At 31.1% G+C, this 21,547-nt stretch overlaps 1 protein-coding gene across 1 annotated transcript; it reads left to right on the forward strand.

Annotated features, from left to right (window-relative positions):
• The first annotated feature begins 5,648 nt into the window (after positions 1-5,648).
• On the forward strand, positions 5,649-20,656 carry nau (myogenic-determination protein nautilus). The gene is made up of 5 exons (XM_040715812.2): positions 5,649-5,784; positions 12,496-12,732; positions 14,943-15,161; positions 19,585-19,648; positions 19,720-20,656. Exons 2-5 carry the CDS (start codon positions 12,508-12,510, stop codon positions 19,791-19,793), a joined length of 582 nt encoding a protein of 193 aa, XP_040571746.1. The 5' UTR covers positions 5,649-5,784; positions 12,496-12,507; the 3' UTR covers positions 19,794-20,656.
• The last annotated feature ends 891 nt before the right edge of the window (positions 20,657-21,547 follow it).

The following is a 21,547-nucleotide window of genomic DNA, read 5'->3' on the forward strand; positions in this document are numbered from 1 at the left end:
TTCAAATATTATTAGTTTGGTTTGACTGTCATTGAAGGACAAACTCACACATTTAAATCGACATTTAATATATAGATAATAATTACTTATTATTTTATTTTGCTACAGAAAGTATTTTTCAAAAGTGACTATCTATATTCAATAGTCCAGTAGGAGCTGCAGCGAGGAAGGAAACCAGGTGTTGAGAGTTAAGTCGTTGACTGTATAATTAATGGATAAAATAACAACAATACAACTGCTCTCACATGAAACATTACATCACATATAAACAGTAATACTTGGAGATACGAGTTTTTTTATATATATTTTTTGCAGAGAATACATACTGTATTCTCTGTAAAAATTTTACAAAATGACATGGAAAGAAAATTAAATTATGCATAGGGAATGTTTTTATCACATGACAACTTTTCCAAAATAGCTGTATTCGAAATTGGACAAACAAATTAGAGTAATGTACAAGTTACAATCCTACGAAGAGAAGAAAAAGTTCCAGACAGTACATTATTAGAGACGTTTGCAGGGGAGGGCTTTGGATTTAGCTCCCCCACCCCCACCCCTCCCTCCAAATAATAATGAAGGAATTTTTGGCCTTGACAAAGAAAAAATTCCATATGGAACAAAAAATTTTAAACTTTAAAATTGAAAACGTTGAGGAATTTTTTTTTTTAAATGTCAAAATTTTAAAACATCCATGGGGAAGGATTTTTTTTTTTCTTTTTTGAAATGGAGTACAGAATTGGTTTTTTTCTTTTAAACCGTGTTCTCCCAGCCCCAATATATAATTTCCACGGACACCCAACCGAATATAGTGACGTCATTTGTGGTATCATAAAAAAAGATATAAGTACGATCAGGAATCTTCTCAAGCTAACAATTTTGTTCTGCTACATTTATAATTTAGGCCGTGTGCACTTCGTTTTGCATAGGACCCGCTCATTTAAGGGCATCCCTGTACCAATATTATTAGTACTAAAACAGGTAAAATGGGAGAAATATCCACTTTTTACTATTTTTTTTTCTTCGTATGATTACGACGATAAAACATTTTATTCATCATAAGTTATTTAAAATAATATACGACAGACAAGATACTAGTAATATAATTATAAAAATTTATTCTTAACCTGGTATCTACTTGATTTTTAATCTGGTAATTTCAATCCTGTAAATTTTTAACAATCGGAACTTTACCAATATTTATTCAGCAACCTCTTTATTTGGAAGTTTATATCATAAATAGTAAACAAAAGTTTTAAGTCTAAGTATAGAAATTATATACTTAAAAGACAATCCCTCACACTCCACCCCCATTGCAAAATTATCCATGGTATGAACAAACTCAATAACAACTACATTACATAATTGTATACCTTAATACAGGGATTCTCAACATCTTTTGTAAAAATATATATTTAACCCAAGTACCCCATACCAGCACAAAGCATTTTTAGTCGGCATAATTAGATTTTGGAGAAGTCTTGGTTTTTGGATTTTTTATCAAAAAACCAATTCAAAAATTAAAATTTTTTGGAAATTTTTTTAAATAATAATTTTTTTGATTTTTTTTTTTTTAAATCTATGCCATTTACAAAAAATATTTCAAAAATCCATATCTATTGTCAAAAAATTAATTTGAATTGAACAAAAAAATTAAAATCATTTATAGAAAAATTTCACAATCTACACCTATTCACAAAAAAAAATTCCAAATCCATATCTATTGTAGAAAAAATTAAGTTTAAAAATTAAAAAATGCTAAATTTATAGCTGTTCTCAAAAAAATTATTTTTTTACTCAATAATACTCAAAATTCAAAAAATACTCAATTTTTTGGAGAAAAATTTAAAACTCCATAGCTTTCATAGAAAATTAAATTAAATTTCAAATATTACGTTTAAAAAAAAAAAAAAAAAAATAGTACATTTTCTAGTATAAAACAAAAAATTCCTACAGCCCACGCTTTGCAGACGCCCTTAATTTATGGACCACTTGTAAAATATTATTTCAAAATCTCAAGTACCCCCTTGAGTGCCTCCAAGTACTCCAAGGGGTACGCATATCCCCAATTCAGAACCACAGCCTTAATATATAGTTTTTTATAATTTATTATCATACTTTACAAAATCTTTGGTGTTTGAAATGGGTTATGCGTCAATTTCCTGTGTATTTCATATACATTAAATTACTTTGACTTACGAGCTCCGTCCAGGAGTGAATTGCACTCGTATTGCAAGGTATTACTGTAGATATAAACATCATTAATATATGTAAGAACACTCATGTTCAAATTAACCTTTTCTGCTTTTCTCGTTTAAGAAAGAAAAATATAACTAGTAAGCCCAAGTATGTAAGTACACTTATAAGTCATACTTCTTGTAATCACTTGAGCCGACTTCTATCTCTTTATCTCTCCCTCTCGAGGGGATTAAGTGACTTAGATGCTTAAGACATATTTAGCATTTACACTAGACTGTATTTTAAGAAGAAACATAATAATGATAACTGTAATTCGACAAATTAATATCATGTTTTTTGTGGGGGAAAGAATATGGGGTTTGCTTGTGACGTAAGAATGCTCATTGCGCATATTAAGCGAGGCATAAGCAACTACGTTATTTCAGAATACAAAACAGTTTAGGGACAAGTTACCAAATATACATATTTTTTTTTTTCGAGGGAGGGAAGCTTGGTATTTGGATTTGGAAATTTTTTTTTTTTTTTCTTAAATCCATAGCTTTTCACAGAAAATTCAAAACTTAAATTTTGAGGAAAAACAATTCAAAAATTAAATTTTTAAAAATTAGAAAATTCACAAGTGTTAACGAAAAATTAAATCATTTGGAAAAAAAATTTCAAATATTAAAGTTATTAGAAAACAAATTAAAAAAACCATCACTTTTCACAAAAATTTAATTTATTGCAAAAAAATATAATTCAAAAATCTTTAACTTTTCATTAAATATTAAATTCTTTGGACAAAAAAAATAAAAATTAAATTTTAAACTTTTTTTTTTAAAAGTTACAAAAATTTATAGATCTTCACGAAAAATTAAATTATTTTGAAAAAAATTTTAAAAATATGACATTTTTTGAAAAAAAAAATCAAAAATTAATAACTTTCCATAAAATACTAAATTTTTCGACAACAAAATTCAAAAATTAAATTTTAACATTCTTAGAAAAAAAATGTAAAAACTCACAGATGTTAAAAAAAAATTAATTTTTGGAAAAATTTCAAAATACATTATTTGCAAAAAAAAATTAAAAATTCATATTTTTTCATAAAATGATAAAATTTTTGTACAAAAACATTAAATTTTAAATTTCTTGGAAAAAAATGACAAAATTTTTCCAATTCTCTCAAAAAATTACTCTATTTGGAAAAAAAAATCAAAAATTCATAACTTTTCACAAAAAAATTAATTTTTTGGATGCAAAATTCTAAAATTCACAGCTGTTCAATAGAAAACAATTTTTTTTTCTCGAAAATTTGGATTTTTGGGGGGCTACAACCCCTCCAGCTATGAAGATACCCCTGAATTGGCTAACACGAGTCAGACCTAAATTGATTCGAAGGAAAAAGGCGATATAAATGGGGGGGGGGGATAAATTATGATCTTGAATACTGATAGGTATGAAAAGTTTATATAAATCGGAAGTATTTTTTAGCGGGCCAATTTTTTGGAATTGGTAATCTGAAGAAGTAATTTTCTTTTATTTCACTGTTGTCATTATTATTTAATTCGTGTGTAGTGAACTTCCTTTCCTACTAAATTCATCTATATTCAATTTTCTTGTGTAATTCCTCCTCCCTTGTAAAAATTCGTATTTCTCATTAATCGAAAGATAAATTCACAGTTTTAGTAAGTACGTAAAACTGAGTATTTCGTATTAGGGATGTACCGATACCCAATTTTCAGCTGGTTCCGATTATGATACTATCTTTATGGACGATTCCGGTACTGACTCTGTTTCCTTATTTTGAATAAGGAAATTTCATAAACAACTAACAAAATTGTTTTCTTTTTTTCATGTTTACCTTTTTATTAATGAAGGTGGGACGGATACTGATGACTTGAACTTGACTCAGAATAAATGGACCCGCTCTTCAATTAGTATATAAACCATTTTATTCAACAAACATACAAAAAAGAAATACTTAGTCAAAAAGTTGCTTAATAGTTTCAGAGTAAACCGCTCAACCCAACTCCTACCATTCATGAATTTTTGAGCAACTCATATGCTCGACAAATTTCCATTCGCTACCTTCAAGCAGTTGGGCGTCTTCAGGACCACTGTCTACGCCGTCAGCAAGCCCAAATGTTGGAGAGGATGATGGGTTTTGTCAAAAAGGCCAAACTGTATCTGTATGAGGGCTAGGAAACAGCCCAGGCCAATCCCCTCAAGTCCATGAGGACCTATGCAAGACTATGTGACTGCCTTGGAGGAAAACCCTTGGCTGTGGGTGGAGGCAAACTATCCTGATGGAACTATGTATAGCTTTTCAGTAGATGGTGCAACTGTAAACCCCTCAAAAAGAGACGTGAATAGTTGTCCAACAACATTCCGTAATGGCCCAAACACATTTTCCCCTCCCCCTACAACACTGATGTAAACACCCACCCTCGACTACACTTTTTGGATGCATGTCGAGTGAAAGGCCTCCAGTGTCCGTCATCCAAACCCTGTGGACCTCAAAGCCACTGTCAGCCAGCTATGGGATGCTATGACAAAGAACTATATCTGGAACAGATGTCAGGCCTTCTGCATCCACCTGGAAGCAACCATTGCCCCTACTGATGTTTACATTAATGATTAAGAGAGCTCAGATACACATCTATTTATAGTATTAATTTTGTTAAAATTCTATTGTTATATAATTTTGTTAAAATTTAAATTCAAAGTGTTCAGATTTTAATGGACCACCCGGTATAGCCCTTAACTTAACGGAATTATGGGGTTTAACAAGGAAATGTCTCTATGTCTCAAACTAATATCCATAAAGGCGGCCACTGACCTTCTCCGGTTTAAACCAGGGGTATAAATCTTCTATGAAAATACTCTCAAAAGAGTAAAATGTCAGAAAACAATCAATAAAACCGAAGAACATCCCTGAGTCCTTTAAATGCAACTATCCCTTATCATAGGTCAGCTTTAAATTTAGCCCCTGATGACACCCCTCTGTAGAAATATCTAATGATCACTCCGGAGCAAATCTTCATCATAAGTTATCTCTTCGAGAATAAAAGAATAATGATCTTAAGCTTTTTACAAGAAAAACTTGTTCAGTGCGATCTTTTATTTTCATATTTTTACAACCTATACCTAGATTATGTGTTCCGTAATTGAAATTGATTTTATGATCAAGCAACGTATAATGGCGTCGCTTTTTAAGGTATAGAAAAAGCTTTAAGTGCTTTTAAGTGAATTAGTATAGGAAATATAAAAAGGAAAAAAATGCGTGCTGGAGGTGACTTTCAATATGAGTGTTTCTGTATGGGTAATATAGGTGAAAATGCCGAAAAGGAGGAGTCAAGCTACATACTCGACGGCACTTGGGGAATCTGTTTTTCCCTTTATTAGTCAGGGGGAAATTATTATTATTATTTTTTTGCTTTTTTTCCCATGCACATTTCAAAGTACACGGACAAATTACTTTGAAAGCATTGGATTAATTTGTAAAGACCTGTGAAGTTTGGTGTTAATTTTCGTGCGTAGTCAAACAATTTCAGTGGTTCTTGTGGATAGACTTTAATTATTTAATCTTTGGAAATAATTACGGTAAGGACGGACTAAAATAAATAAATTGCCATTGTGTTTCTACAAAGATTTTAAACTGTTGTAAATTAGTTACATCCTGTGAACTATTCCTAAATACATTTTGAGTGAAGAGATAAATATAGCATAATCCCAGGGCTCGATCTATTAGGAGTTCGACACAAAATGGTAGGACAACTTTGCTCTAAGGTAGTGTTGTCACTTGAAGGGGTATTAACGATGGCTGTTTGATGCCCAACTGAAATATAAACATAATTATAACTTAGGGTGAAAACGATAAAAAACGACACTCTTCTTTAGGCTCTTATAACATATGTAGTACTTACAGATAGCAATGAGAAATATCATAGATTATATTATAGAAAAAATTAATGTATTCAATTTATAATTTAAAAAAAAAAATATTTAAAAAATATGCATCTCCAAGGATTTTTGTTCCAAAGAAGGGTCTAAAGAAGATTGTCGTTTTTCCTCATTTTTCTGCCTAAAAATGTAAATATATCGATTGCAGAACAAGGTACAGAATCGATAAAAACACTATAAAATCATAAAAAACACTTTAACATATGTTTTATTTATCTTAATTTTAATTTTGGGATTGCTTTAAGGGTAAGAAATGACTGAACAATAGTAGTTCCAAATTCCAATAATCCCAGATATTGCAGAATTCTGATGAGTGTGAGAAAAACTGAGATAAGTTTTGGATTCTGCACTCAAAGATAAATTCATTTTTTTGGCTTGAACTCATTTGTACATAATGAGTGTTCTCCTGTGGGATCTTTGAAGGAAATATGCATAATGCATATTTCCTTCTTTATGAGTGATCGAGTATCGAACCTATGCTTGTGTTGGATTGGTCTAAACTACCTAAAAATATTTCAATCCTATCCGTCCAGTCTTGATTAATTTTTTCCGTCCTATGACCTATTCTTATGGATCGTTTATAGTAACTACAACACCTGAAATTAATTAGTTACTATCTACTTCATACTCAACTATTATACGTTCGAGCTATCATTCATTACTTTCTTCAGTCCTTGCTGGGCTGCGGAGTTGGAGTCGAAGTCAGGAGTCAGAAAATTTGTACCGACTCCGGCTACAGAAATTATTATATTTTATGTAAACAAAACTTATTTATAATCTAAGCCTTATATTGAGTATTTGTAAAGTTATTTTCTAAGTGGTTATAAATTATAGGTATTAAGGACTATCCCCTATGCTCTTTAGTCTATACGTCTATACAATCACAATTCCATAGCAACCATAAAGTCTAAATTATTATGTTGGGTAGAGCATATACATTAGCCATGCTAGTTCATTACTTTGACTAATGAATAGTCAATGTTATCAGTAAATAGTAAGGTTGCAGGGAGAGGTTTTGTATATTGTTGTTCTTCTGTTGCGATTCCATAAATTATGTTCAGAAACTTGTGAATGTATTCGCAATAGATAGATTTTGATCATTTTATTTGTTCTTCATCTGGTTAAATATCTTATGTTCCAAATATTTTCTATATACCTGGCACAATTATTTGTTGCATATAACTAATAACTACGGATAGGCAAAATTAAAACTATTTTTATGGTCTCTAAACTTTGCTGTAGTCTCAATTTCTTGAATATACTTTTCATAAATTATAGAGAAAATGATGGAAGTAAAAGTTTGACCAAGGGAAACTGGAGTTACAGTAGGCCCTGCACTTCCAATTGGTCTCACGTACTTGATTGAAAAAATACATCAGAAATTTATTTCCCAAAAAAGATCATTTGAGAAAAATTAAACGTTTTAAAACGTGATAAATACTTTTTTTTTTTAAATTAATTGTATCTCATGAAAAGTTTCTTAACCATTAAAATCCCAAATATGCCCAACACAACTATTTCTGAAAGTTTTTGAAACTTTAATTAATATTTTTGAATGTCACACTTATTAAGGTATGTTACATCATATTAAAGTGCGGTCATTTATTTTCAAAAACTTTAATAAAATCCTTTGTCTGGCTACATCCACCATCATTAAATTAAAGCTGAAATAACAATTTAAAAATACATTAAAGATAAATTATATAGGATGTAATTTCTCAAAATATTTGCCACTTATCGGTTGTCAGTTTTTAACCTAAACAATCAGTCCACAAAAAATCCATATCAGTCAAATCCTTGTACTAAGGTTGTATGAGTCCTTAATATATGACCTAAAGTCTATTCCCTCCCACGAGCCGTCCTGTTTCGTCTCTTTTATTAGTCCTTTAAAATGTCCCAAATTTTAAAGAGCCTTAGAGAAGCTGCCATTTTTAATAATATTATAGCAATACATTTAAGTTTATCAATTCAATTAGTTTAGTAAAACTTATATTAATTATAATCCAAATACAAGAATAGTCAGGCATTATTCTTCGCTTATGCCCAATTAAAGATGATATTACCATACTCTTGTAAAATTCATTTAAGATTTATTAATGGTGGCTTCATTAGGTGACAAATATGATGACTTCATTTGACAAAGGTTGTTCCATCATGGTGTTACCATGACTAACACAAAAATATGTATGATGAATTTTGTTGTCAGCTGTCGAGATTTCTTCTAATCAGTGTTCCGGGTTTGATTATTTGTGGTTTGCAGGCTTTTCTATATGAAACAAAAGAGTGTGTGAAATATTCGGATTCTGTAACTCACCTGGGCTGTCCTAGGCCTTTTCAATGTTGGGCTAGTGAGTTGCTGTGTTGTTCAGAAGGCAATAATTCTGCTCGTAGTGGCTCTATTTAAAAATACGTCAAAAGATGCTCAAGAACACAAACTTTAGCTTAACTATAATAATACTAATACTATAAAATCAATGCTACATATTCTAATTAATGTTTTCGTTGGAAATGATCCCATTTAGATCCGATTCTGAATTTTGAATTTGTTTGAAAACATAAATTGAGACAGCTGTACCAAAATTAAAACAAAATCGGTTCTGCTGCTTAAAATCCTATACCTGTCGAAGACCGTTTTGATTTTTTGTAGACCTAATTAATTGGGCATTTTAAAGAAGTTCTGTCTGGACCAATTTCATTTTAAATTTGGTCTAGATCGGTTTATTTTAAAATTCGGTCTATAATAATTCAATAGATTAATTCTTCATGACATCAGTTGTCTTTTAAAATTGTGACCATTGGCCTACCATAACGTCATCAGGGGTGTCCGCAGGAAGTTGGTGGCTGAAACTATATCCCCCCCCGAAGGAATTTTACTTTTTACTAGCAAAATTGTGCAGCCTAGCAAAAAAATTTCATATTTGAAATGTAATTTTTTATAAATAGCGATAAATTTTTATAATTTTTTCCTAATTTTTTGTCATTACGATAAATTTTTGTAATTTTTCCCCAATTTTAAGTGATTAGCGATAAATTTTTCGAATTTTTTTGAGAATAGCTATAGTTTTTTTTATTTTTTAAGAAACAAAATTAATATTTAAAATTTTTTGCATATTATGAATAGCTGCGAATTTTTGGATTATTTAAAAAAAAATCAAAAACCAAACCCTCCCAGAAAATAATCCTACGTACGCCCCTTGTAATATTAAGTGGCAAAAATCATAAATTTTTATCTCATAATTCGAGAAAATTTGTCCATGGATTGTGACCAAAAAAAATTTGGTCAACTAATTGAAAACTATTAAATATTGGCCTACAGTCTAATAAAATCACTTTGATCAAACTGAAAAAAAAATCGTTCTTGGACCAAGACTGAACACAAGTAAAAACGTGCTATACAACCATTTTTACGTCCAATTCAGATGCGATCTTAGGCATAAATTACTTAACATCTGGATGAACACTTATCCAGATGTCCATTGAAAATCTTCATTTGTGATTTAAGTAATTAATCATGCATCTGAGGATAGGTGAAAGTTTTTGTCGGAATTTTTTATTTTTTTTTGGGTGTGAAACTTGAAAGAGTGCTCCCAAAGAAAGCAATGCTCAGGTATGATTCAATTTGGTAGAATAAAGAGATATTTTTTATTAAGAATGTTCTTCTATTCCTTTTATATATAACTTATTAGCAAAGTATTACCAGGCTCAGGTCAAGGAGGGAGTGAGATATCACATTGACCATCGTCAATATTATTTCTTCTTACTCTTCAGACCCCTTTGGTACAGGCGAGCATCAAAATTTATATATTATTATGAGAGAGGGGCCGTCCTGAGACCATACAAAGCTCACCTCCAGATAGTTGGTCTTCATTCATGACAAGATGGTGTACCTAAGCACCTTATAGTGAAAGAAGGTCAAGATTGGCCTCCTGACCAATTTTCTGCCCAGCCTTGTAAAAGAATAAAGGGATCTTCTTTCCCTGAGAGGCCACACAGCCCGAGGACCATTTTTAGACAGGATGTTTAGTGTGGTAAGCTCCTTGGACCTCTTCTTTTGTTTCTGCAAGCCAGTGGTCGTTCCATCGGTTGTAAAATTGATCAACTGTGAAAATCTGTTGCCTTTTTGCTTGTACCTCGCTCATAATGATTAAAAGACTAAATCATTAATATAGTTTGTATATGCCAAAAGGGTGTGTGAAATAGAATGATAAAAAATAATCGTTTAACCTTTTCATGGTAATAAGAAAATAAATATTAATTAACATTGGCCATTTTAGTTCCCTACCCTTTGGTAGAATGTACTCAAATATTCCTACAACGCGGATTTCATATAATATGGATTCTTCTTGTCCCCAAAAACCGCGATAAGTGGTAATATATTGTCAATTCCTTCGTAGTTCATCATATTTCGGCTGTATTCGAGAAAAGCGTCTCTTTTATTAAAGCCTAATAAGCATACATTTATTTATAATTCTGACAACAAAAAAAAACTTAAGAAAATACTCCTACACATATCTGACAAGGGTTAAAAAAAAAAAATTAGGAAAAGAATACTAAAAATTCAAGCTTCTTTTCATTTTTGTGATACAAATATTTAAAAGTGCGAATTAACGACAATTGTCAGAGAAATTTTTCCAAAACGTCAAGTTTTTTATCGATTACATCTTCCAAATTTGTTGGAATAGGTTTCTTGCTGCATCTGCAAGAATAAATTACCTCCTGCACTTTGTTGATGATGGCCTCCATCTTAAAAGCCCTACGAAGATTTGGATCCAAGGCTACTACCCAATCAGTTTTTGAGTTCGTGACTTCTAGATTGTCTTTCATTTTTTGTTCACAAACTCCTACCAAAGGACTTATCTTATCACACTCGTAGAGAATGTATATTGATGTTTCTATTTTCTCGCTACAGAATGTGCAATTTATACTCTAATCCTGATTATTCGACTTATTTGTATTAATTGATGAGTAGACATAGGAATTTGGAGAGACTATTTTGGCCAAAATGATTTAAAAAAGAGGACAAAAAATATTAAAATAAAGCAATTTGTCCTTGAAGAAAAATACAGTTTTAAAAGGATGATTTCAAATAATCATCGTTGTTTTATATTTGACATAAGTTATTGATATATTCTGCAATATCATATCGTCAAATCAACATTTTAGAAATATTTTTATCAATAAATTTTTGCCTCCCATCAGTATTGCTAGTTTTAAACATACCAAAAGACCTTTCAAGTAGTTGGAGCAAATTTGAACTTGGCAAGATCTTCAGGAGTCCTGCTGTCGGAATCAGGCTCTCTCATATATCCGATCATGTAATCATAACCTTGATTGCATCAAATACATAGTTTCATACACTAAGAGAGAGGGAAATTTCAATTGTTTTCCGGCCTAATGAAGTAGTAATTTTGAATGTGGATTTTTCCAAAAAAAAATATCATCAAAAAATATTCAAAGATGTTGTGTTATCTAAATCGAGTCCAAATTTTTTTTTTTATGTCATACCATTCTCGAAAAATGAGTAATTTTCAAACAAATAATACAAAATGAACAATTTTCACACAAAATTTTGTGAGGAATTGCGTACAAATCCTTAGTGAATTGATGAGGTAGCAGCGATTCTGTAACTGAGCCTTTGTTGCATACATGAAGTAAATGGGAGATCTAATCTGTCCAACCGTTTGGTTACTAATGATTCAGCTGAAGTTTCCCCCCCAACCTAGAATCCCGTCCTTATTGTTTCTTTTTAATTAAGTCCACAGCTAGGAAAAAAAAGAGTCATTGGTTAATAATAATAGTTATAATAGAGAGGTTGTGTTATTTTAATAGTGAAAGGTTTATCCAGATGTCAAGTAATCCATTCCTTAAGACTTAAAATAACACGGATATGTAGGGACTAGACTTTATAGATAATTTCTTTTCAAAAAAAAATAATTTATTTTGAATATTCAGAGGGACTGTGTCAAACATCAGCACGAAACCTTTCAAAATATGGTGTTTTTTTTGTATACTTTTAATAACTATAAATGATTAATATAAAATTAATACATCTTATATTTACAAAACTAATATAATAATTAATTATAAACTAATTTAATATTATGTTCCTTTATTTTAAACGTATTTACGAGGAAAATAAATGAAAGAAGAATAAATTTAACGATTCCTGTCAAATGAAGATTTATGAGATAATTTAGAATGAAAAAAAAAAAAAATACTCAAAACGTGATTTATGAAAATAGATGATTGTGTAACATAAAAGGGGAAAAAATAATAATTTTAACTTTTTAATAAATAATATTGTAAACGTTATATATAAAATAAATAATAATTAATTATTTCTTTGCCAAGGAGGGAGGGATCATGATCGAGTTCTATGGAGTGCAACTAGATCGTCCACAAGAAGAAGAGGATGACGAAGAGGATGGGACTTCGGAGTACAATGGAATAGGAGGCTACGAAGGAGCTGATTCTCACAGTACGCATTGTTTAGTATGGGCGTGTACCCTATGCAAAAGAAGGAGTAATCATTTAAAGGTGGATCGACGACATGCAGCCACGTTGAGGGAGAGAAAACGCCTCAGAAAAGTATGTAGGTTGACATTTTTAAATAAACAATTAGACTTACACCAGGGTCAGTCTTAGGGTAGGGTGTTGGAATCTATAGCTAGTGATGAAAATTATGTATTTTGGGCATGTTACAAAAAAAGAACCATAGTAACCGAATTTTCTTTTATTCGGATGAGAACAAATGGAATGTCGACAGATCCCACAACATCCAGAAGGACAGAAGGGTGTAACCCACGTCTTGAAAACCAAGTTTCCGGCCATAATCATTACCCTTGGGGTCTTTTGGCACAACAACAGTTGTATACCCCCATACGCTTTGAGCCAAAAGAGAGGGTGGGTCCCTAAAGGTACTGTGAACTCCAGTTCCACCAAGTCATACGTTGGATGACTGCTGAGGCCATAGGTGTGGAGTTCTGTTCAACATGGCCTGCAAAACCCAAAACATGTTGAAGGAAGAGAAGGTCCCATATTTGACCTGGCCCTCTAACTCTCCCAATATGAATCCCATGGAATACATTTTTTTTTTTTTTTTTTTGGGGAGTGAGAGAGGAAACTTTCTGCCAATTCACACAACATCATCGGCATCGGCTTTTTGAAAGCATCCATCATCAAGTATAGGGAAAAAGTCTCCCCTGAAGGTGTAGTCAAGGCCTGCAAATAATTGCGAGTTCTAATGCAGTTAAAGGGGGTCCGGATTTCCAACAACGACCCTGTTGTGATAAAAATCGTGTGTTCATTTTTTGGCACCTGAAAAAAACTGATTTTGGTCATTTTCACCGATTTCTTTTTTTGTCTTCCCATAATTTTTTTTGATTTTGAATAAATTTAGATAAAGTAGTTGTTAGTATAGTTGTTTTTTTGAGAAAGTAGGTTTTTTTAATTATTATTTATTCATAATTCAACACCCTATCTAGTCTCCTTTAGCTCAAAAAAAAAAAAAACAATTTTTGTTTTTGTGGGTATAGAATAAGCCCCCTTATATGATTTCCCCCCCAAAAATCGACACCTGTGTCGTTCTCTGACAAGGTTGAAAAGAGACACCCATGCAAAATTTTACCCTCCTTGGTCCAACAGTGTGGATAACCATAAAGGACACAGACCCACAAACTGTATTTTATATATGCATATACAGTAAGTATTTTAATATTATAAAATACATATATATATATTTAATTCATTTTAAAAATTGTGAAGAAATAATATGACCATGATAGCCTAGAATTACTTAAGAGATTAATAGCAGTTGGTATGATTGACCTAGTTGCCCAACGACCCGTTGATTTCCAATCTTTTTACGTTTCTTTTTGAAAGACATGATACAATAAAGGTACCAAAATTATGTATTCCTCTCTCTATGGCCTACCCTTGGTACTAAATCATATTTAGTTACCTCAGACACATAAAAATTTGAAAAATACTTTGTTGTCAGCAGACAATTTGTCTACTCCCCCCACATGATCACTGTTATGAACGTTGATTGGTTGAATTCGAATTAGCTCTTGTTGCTAAGCTGTGAACAATTCCAACAATTTTAAAAATAATAATTCCATAGTTGGGAAGATTTGCCTTATATACAGCTGATTTGGAGTCTTGTTTCTGTTTCTTTTCGGAGGCTTTTTGTGTATGATTTTTAATAAATATTAATATTTTTTATAAATTAATGGTTCTGAACCTAAGAAAAACTCTTTCCCCTACCCACCCACCCCAAATGAGGAATTTGGGACGTTCTATTGGGGAATTGAGGACTGTATAAAACGCCATCTATGTTCTAAAAAAAGATAGCATTTATTATTTTCAAAGAGAATGCATTTATTTTTCTATAAAAAAAAAACGTCAATTTGTTTTTAATAACTATATAATTAAATTTATGAGCAAAAAATAAATATTGAAAGGAATGGCTTTATTGAATTTCTGAAATCGTCAAACTTATATAGATAAAAAGTTAAGAACCACTATTCTAAATACTAAAATAATTATAGTTTTTAATTTGAAAAAAGATTTAAATATTTATCAAAAATTCAAATTTACATATTTAATTTCCTATGGTATTATATAAAGTTGTTTTTTTATTTTTATATTTAAGATGAAATTAATCAATATAGTTTTCATTGAAAAGTTATGAATTAGATTCTCTTGACATTAAAATCATTTGTTCAATGTTCAGTTTTATGTCAAATAATGTACAATTTTAATACATCTACTTATATTTTTGTTAATATATTCAAAAGGTGAATGAAGCATTTGAAATATTGAGACGTCAAACGAGTGGCAGCTGTGGAGTATCAGCACAACAAAGACTACCCAAAGTTGAGATACTACGTAATGCAATTTATTACATTGAGTGCCTGGAGTCTATGCTTAATTCTGGAACGGAGGATTGTTTACAAAATGGACGGCATTATCATCAACAAAAGAACTCTCTGGAGGAAGGACAAAATCCCCACAGAGTAAAAGCAATTGGTTGTGGGTTATTCCACATCAAGTCGCCCAAAGGCTTTCACCTAAACAACTTAGAATATGATTAAATTTAGTCATTGAATTCTAGAGGTTTGCTCTTATCTAGTGGTACACATTTTTTATTTTCTATTTTTCAAGAGTAAAATTTAAACTAGAAGTTTTGTAAGTACAATTATTTAACAAAATCATCTGAAAACAGTGCTTGGCACAACTTTATTGAATATTTGAGCCCTTAGCTCTAATAATTGTCTCAATACGAGGCCTAAAAGGTTTTTTCTCGGGCAGGCCTGAGTTTTAGTGCCCCAATAAAAAGGACAGAAAAAAAAGTTTTCCCCGAATGATCTCTTGCCCCAAGGTAGAACTTTCTTATCCAGAAGTTCGATGTAAGCACTGAATTTTCACAAAAATGGGAGGGCAGACTCCAGTACGACCAAGACCATAGTTGCAGCTGGATTTTTTTGTTCTGAAGGCATACATCACTGAAACTGAGACATTGTCTGTAGGTTCGGCTGTGATGTAGCGGCTATTTTGCTTATTTACAATGGTATCAAGAGGGAAAAATTTTCATCAGAAAAGAGACAAAATTTGCGGAATTTTTGTTGGCTTTGAGAAAATTTAGAACCTTCTTTGCTCTTTCCAACTGTCTCAGCTTGCTCTGTTCAGAGATCAGATGTCTTGTTGTCCTCCTACGTATTTTACACCATTGTAATTCCGAATTGAAAATAATAAAATGTGTACCACTAGATAAGATCAACCCTGTATATACTTGGAAGTCTATTGACGTCATTTTTCACTCTAATCTCCCCACTTGAGTGATATATCCTTCTTTTTATAGATACTTACATTAACAGCTCTTAGTGCAAAATTTGTATTTAGATACATTTTTGTCGATATTTTTTTTGGAAACAAACACATTTGTTGATATCTGCGATAAGTAATGAGTTTTTTGTTTAACATTTTTGTAAAAAATAATCCTTGAAATTAAAATTTGTAATTTAAACAAATTTTGGCAAAGACGAATCTTTGCTGAAATTTGTAGTGACATTCAAGAAATGTTAAAAACAATATGTTGAGGCCCTATTTAACTTATATTTATTATTGTACACATAACAGAAAAATTGACTCATTGGGGAAAAGAAAAAATGCCGTCTTTATTCCAGATATCTAGAGTTCCATGACTAGCGATTGTCATTTTATATGATTTGTTATAAACCGGGATTTTAAGGAAATTTGTGCTTTATCACGGAGAATTAGACTTGGAGTTTGTTGGTAACAATCTACAATTTGATGGTTTTCGGGTATTTTTTTTTTTTTTTTAACGGGTAGAAACGGGAAATTGAACTTCGGACTTGCGTATTACTGGGTGTTTTAATACCCACGAGTAATGTGAAGAAACTAAGTCTTAATTACAAAAAACCTTTAGAAGTATAGAATAATGTATTAATTCATCTAGGTTATAGATGAGCATAAGTGCCGCAATATGGAGAGTGTCATTGGCATTTGACAGGCAATAGCAATAAAAAGTTGCGTTATTATGTTGCCATCAATATTTGTAAGTCATTTTTATGATACCATTTATTCTATAGTGTGCGAGGTAAAATCGTGGACTTGACTTTAAATCAATCTGGAATACTTAAGGATGAATTTTTTAAAATACTTGGTTGCGATATTAAAAGTAGGGACTATTCTGGTTAATTAACAGATGTCACCATGGATGCGAAAAGGTAAAAGGTGTTTGATTTGCTCCACGTGCAAGTGAGTGTTGAGAAGATCATGAGGAGATCGTAGGGTGATCCCGAAGTCTTGTTTATAAGATTCAAAGCATGTTGGGTTCAATTCAGAGTCTTGAAAGTTCTCTTGGCAGCGGTAACGTCGAAAAGTCGGGATCATGGAGGACGTGGACTCCACAGTCACCAGAAGTCCAGCCAAGTCGATGAAGCAACGTATCAACCCTCTCAATGACAGTGATTAGACTGTGGTGAGATATATGAAGGATTTTGTGAACGCCTCTTCTTTACGACGACATCAGCTACTGCTTTCAACAGGAGGCTAACCGAGTCAAGAGAAGACAGAAATTTTTGACTTGGTTAAAGCAAAATGGGTCAACAGCATTCCGTTTGGCCACCTTCCTCTCCAGACTCCCCCTCCCCTTAGCTCTGTCATTGGGGGCGTAGAAGAAAGTCTGTGCTACCACTCACCGAAGTTTAGATGGCCTCAAGCCCTACGTCGAGTAGTAGTGGATGACTATGTCCGCAGCCTACATCAATAAGTACTGAGGCGTCTTTAGGCACAGGCTGCAGCCACATGAATTCATTTTGAAAATACAAAGATATATCAATAAAGAAGTTTGTGATAAAGCCTCAATTTTGTTCTCCTTTTCATTCTTACAAAGGTTTACATATTCATTTGTTATAAAAAAGTCAACGATTTTACCTCTAACACTGTACATATAACGTAATCGATTTTGATTTAAGCTGAGTAATTACTCAAAAAGTACAGGGTATTTTATATATACATAGATGTTCTGTGTAAGGTTATTATCCGGAAGTTTTCTAAATCTGCATATATTTTACTAAGTTTCAATAAATTCCAAGGTTGTCAATTGAAAAATTGTTTTTGTAGGGGCGATTTGATTTGGAATGACCCTTATATAGGTATTGAGTTGTATAAAATATGACCAACCAGTATGTAAAAATATAAGAAATTAAAAAATTGAGTGTGGTAATCCTAATAATTAAACGAATATTTGGGAGAAGAGAAGTTTAGCTGTCAGACGTTTATATTATATCAGCTGCAAACATTCGTGAGATGAAGGAAATAAGGCAAATTCAACTTCTTATCTAGCAAGGACATGCTGGATTACTCTGGTGTCGATCTTCAATTCTACTCCAAGTAAAACAAAGACTTACACTCATAATTAATTATGTAAATCCGATCTGTGTTTTAGACTGCCTCTTAATTTGTAATTGGTAATTTTAAGAATGAATTTTCTTTTTCCTTAGCATATGTCAATATTATTTAATTCAGATGTAGTGAACATTCTTTTCTAAATATATTCAATTATACATAAAACCTGATTGAACATTCGTCTGTGCTCATAAAAGATGGAGCCTGACCCAGATGATTTGTTGCGGAGTTATAATTGTAAGTCCTTCTTGGACTCAGAGTAGAAATGGGGATCAACCCCATGGTATTAATTCTAGTAAATTTCATTGTTCATATCCCTTTCTCCTTCCTTTCTTGTCTCAGCTGATCTAATGACGTCATGAGCATTATTCTTTCTCTCCTCCAAAACATTCTTCAAATTAACAGGGTTACCATGTTGATTTTCCTGTTTCTTTTTTTTTTTTTTTTTACATGCGCATTCTACACTGGATTTTCATCATTGCTTATAATCATAGATGAAAGTAATATCCTTTTTTTTGCATGTACATATTCTGGTAATATGTTTTATTTTATTTTCCAAAGCTCAACAATTATGCATAAAAGACTTATAAGTATTAATAATGTCTAGCTCGTGAAAGACGATAAGTAACACTGAGTATGTGTTACAGAGTTATAAGTCCTTTTGGGACTTGGAGTAGAATTGAGGATCAAGATCAAAGTAATTCCTGCCTATGTTATGGCTAGATACGGAGTGAGTTTTGAGTTTATTTATTTCCTCTCATTGCTCCTCACAATTAATTTAATCAAACCTCATGATAGCTAAGCTGCTATTCTCCCAAATATTCTTTAAACTATCAGGTTGATCACGTTAATATTGGGTAATGTGAATAATTCATTTTCTTCTCCTTAGCTGTTATTATTATTATTGAACTCCTGAGTAGTGAACATCCTTTCCTACTACATTATATTATATTCAAAACCTGATTGAACATTCGTATATGCTCACAAAAGACGAAAGTAATCTTGAGGATTTATTATGGAGTTATAATTGTAAATCCTTGTTGGACTCAGAGTAGAATTGGGGATTGACATCGGAGTCATTCTTGGCAATGTATGTATTTATTTACTTCGTCCTCTCCTTTCTTGTCACAGCTGATGTAATGAAACGACGTCATGACAGCTAAGCTGCTCTCCTACAAAACATTGTAAAAAAATGAACAGTTTAACAATGTCGATTTTTAGTTATTAATTTTCTTAACATCCCCAAAATGCAATCGACTCTCACCAATACTTATAACCCCTGAGCAACTCTAATTGTTATTCACCGTCATCCATGTGATCGCGCACTAGTTATTAATTGTTATTCTCAAGAATTAAGTAATAATGATAATAGCTTTCAAAAGTCAATGATCATATTTAGTTAAAAAATGTAAAAAAATCACTCCCACTTTCTAGGACATATTTCATACAGCTCAACCGAACTGAAATGCACATATGACAATAATTTTATTTTCCACCATTCTCTAGGAATTGGAATCGCACAACAACTATTTCAATCCCAGTTATCGGAATGTGTATGACAACAAATTTAGTAGGATTTGTAGATAAATAACTAATTAAAAGATAATGTATTTAAGGCTAAAATTTCCATTTTTTTACTAGGTGACCATCACGAAATAAATGGAACTTCGAGTCTCAAAAGATTAAACAGCATCGTTCAAAATATACATACATAGGATTATATCCTTCAGATCACCGATATATATATATTCCAAAAGATCAACTATTACCACAAAAAATATGGGTACACAGGGGTGTATGCTGGAAGGTTGTAGCCCCTCCCGCAAATTAAGGAATTTTTGCTTTTTACTAGAAATTTTCTTTTCGTTATTGCGGCAAATTATGCAGCAGAGCAAAAAATTTTTTTTTTTTTGTAAATAACTATAGATTTTTTGAAATTGTTTTCCAAAAATTCTAATATTTGAAATTTATCTAAAGTCAATACCTATTTTTTTTTTATAAAATAAAACCGTTAAAAATGAAATTTTTTAGAAGAGGCTAAATTTGACCGACTTATTTTTTTTAAGTTGATATTCTAAAAATTTTCTTTTATAAATAACAATGCTTTCATTTATTTTTCCAACTGTGCCCTTCCCTGCGGACCCTCCTGTATACATTAGGCCTATATTTTTCATCATATTACTGAAATATAGATAGCAAATGTTTAACAAGATCGACGTTGTTATTAATTAATTACTCGGTTTCTTTTCAATATTAACATATTTTTGCATTACATGATCTCAATTTGTACGGATTTTTTTTTTTTTTACATTTTCAAAATATTATCTCCCTAATTAACAACACTAATATTTTCACTTAAACTGATAAAGATTGTGTCAATTTAACTGTTCAAGGCCACCCCAAATACCTATGTAATCATCAATTAACTTTACAAAATGTTGCATTAATGAACATTATATTCAATAAATAATTATTTTATTTATATATTTATTGACTAATATATAAGTATTTATAATATTTAAATATAAAAATTATAATTTTTTTTAAAAAGAAACATTGGTAAAATTATTATGTATATAATGGGAATCGTGGGCCACGTCTTTAACAGTAAAAACTTTCTTTCATTTTCAGAAGCGTCTGCAGGGAGTAGACTGGAGGGACTTTAAGCCCTCCCCAAATTAAGAAATTTTTGCTTTTTACTAGAATATTTAATATTTGAAATAATAAAAAAAAATAATAGTTGAAATTTAATATTTGAATTTTTTTTGGGAACACCTTAAGATTTTTGAATTTTTTTTCCAATTTTTTGTAGATTTTCGAAATATTTGAATTTTTTTAAATGTCTGTGGACTTTTAAAATTGTTTTTCAAATAATTTAATGATTCAAATTTAATTTTTTTTTTGCAAAGCTGTGGATTTTATAAAAAAGTTCCGGAAAAAATTGATTTTGACATTTTTTTTCCAAAAAATATTATTTTTAAAGTTTAAAATATTCTTACTTTTAAAATTCCCCCCCCCCCAAATATATCCATATATAATCCTGCGGACCCCCTTAATTTACAAAATAGTGTATTCCACGGGAGAAGTCTGTTTGATTTTTTCAAAAATCTGTCTGAGATGTAAAGTGGCCGTCTGGAGGTCTATTTAAGTTTAAATTGAAAAAATATTGATGTATATCAAACTTTAGTTAAATAAATACGAATTCACTATTTTGCCTTTAGTTTCTTCAATTTTGCTCAGATTTTTATATCGTAGGTCAAAGACAACACCGTTTTTATCATTACAGATAAAATATAGGGGCCCCCAAAAAATAAGATTTTTTTGCTTTTTACTAGAAAATTTAACATTAATTCTTTTTTTTTTTTAATTATTATATTTGAAATTTAATTTAGTTTTGAAATTTTTTTTCCAAAAAATTTAATATTAGAATTTTTTTTCCAAAAAAAAATAATTTTCTATGAATAGCTGT

Source organism: Lepeophtheirus salmonis, chromosome 6 (genome assembly GCF_016086655.4).
Source record: "Lepeophtheirus salmonis chromosome 6, UVic_Lsal_1.4, whole genome shotgun sequence".
Lineage (NCBI taxonomy): Eukaryota > Metazoa > Arthropoda > Copepoda > Siphonostomatoida > Caligidae > Lepeophtheirus > Lepeophtheirus salmonis.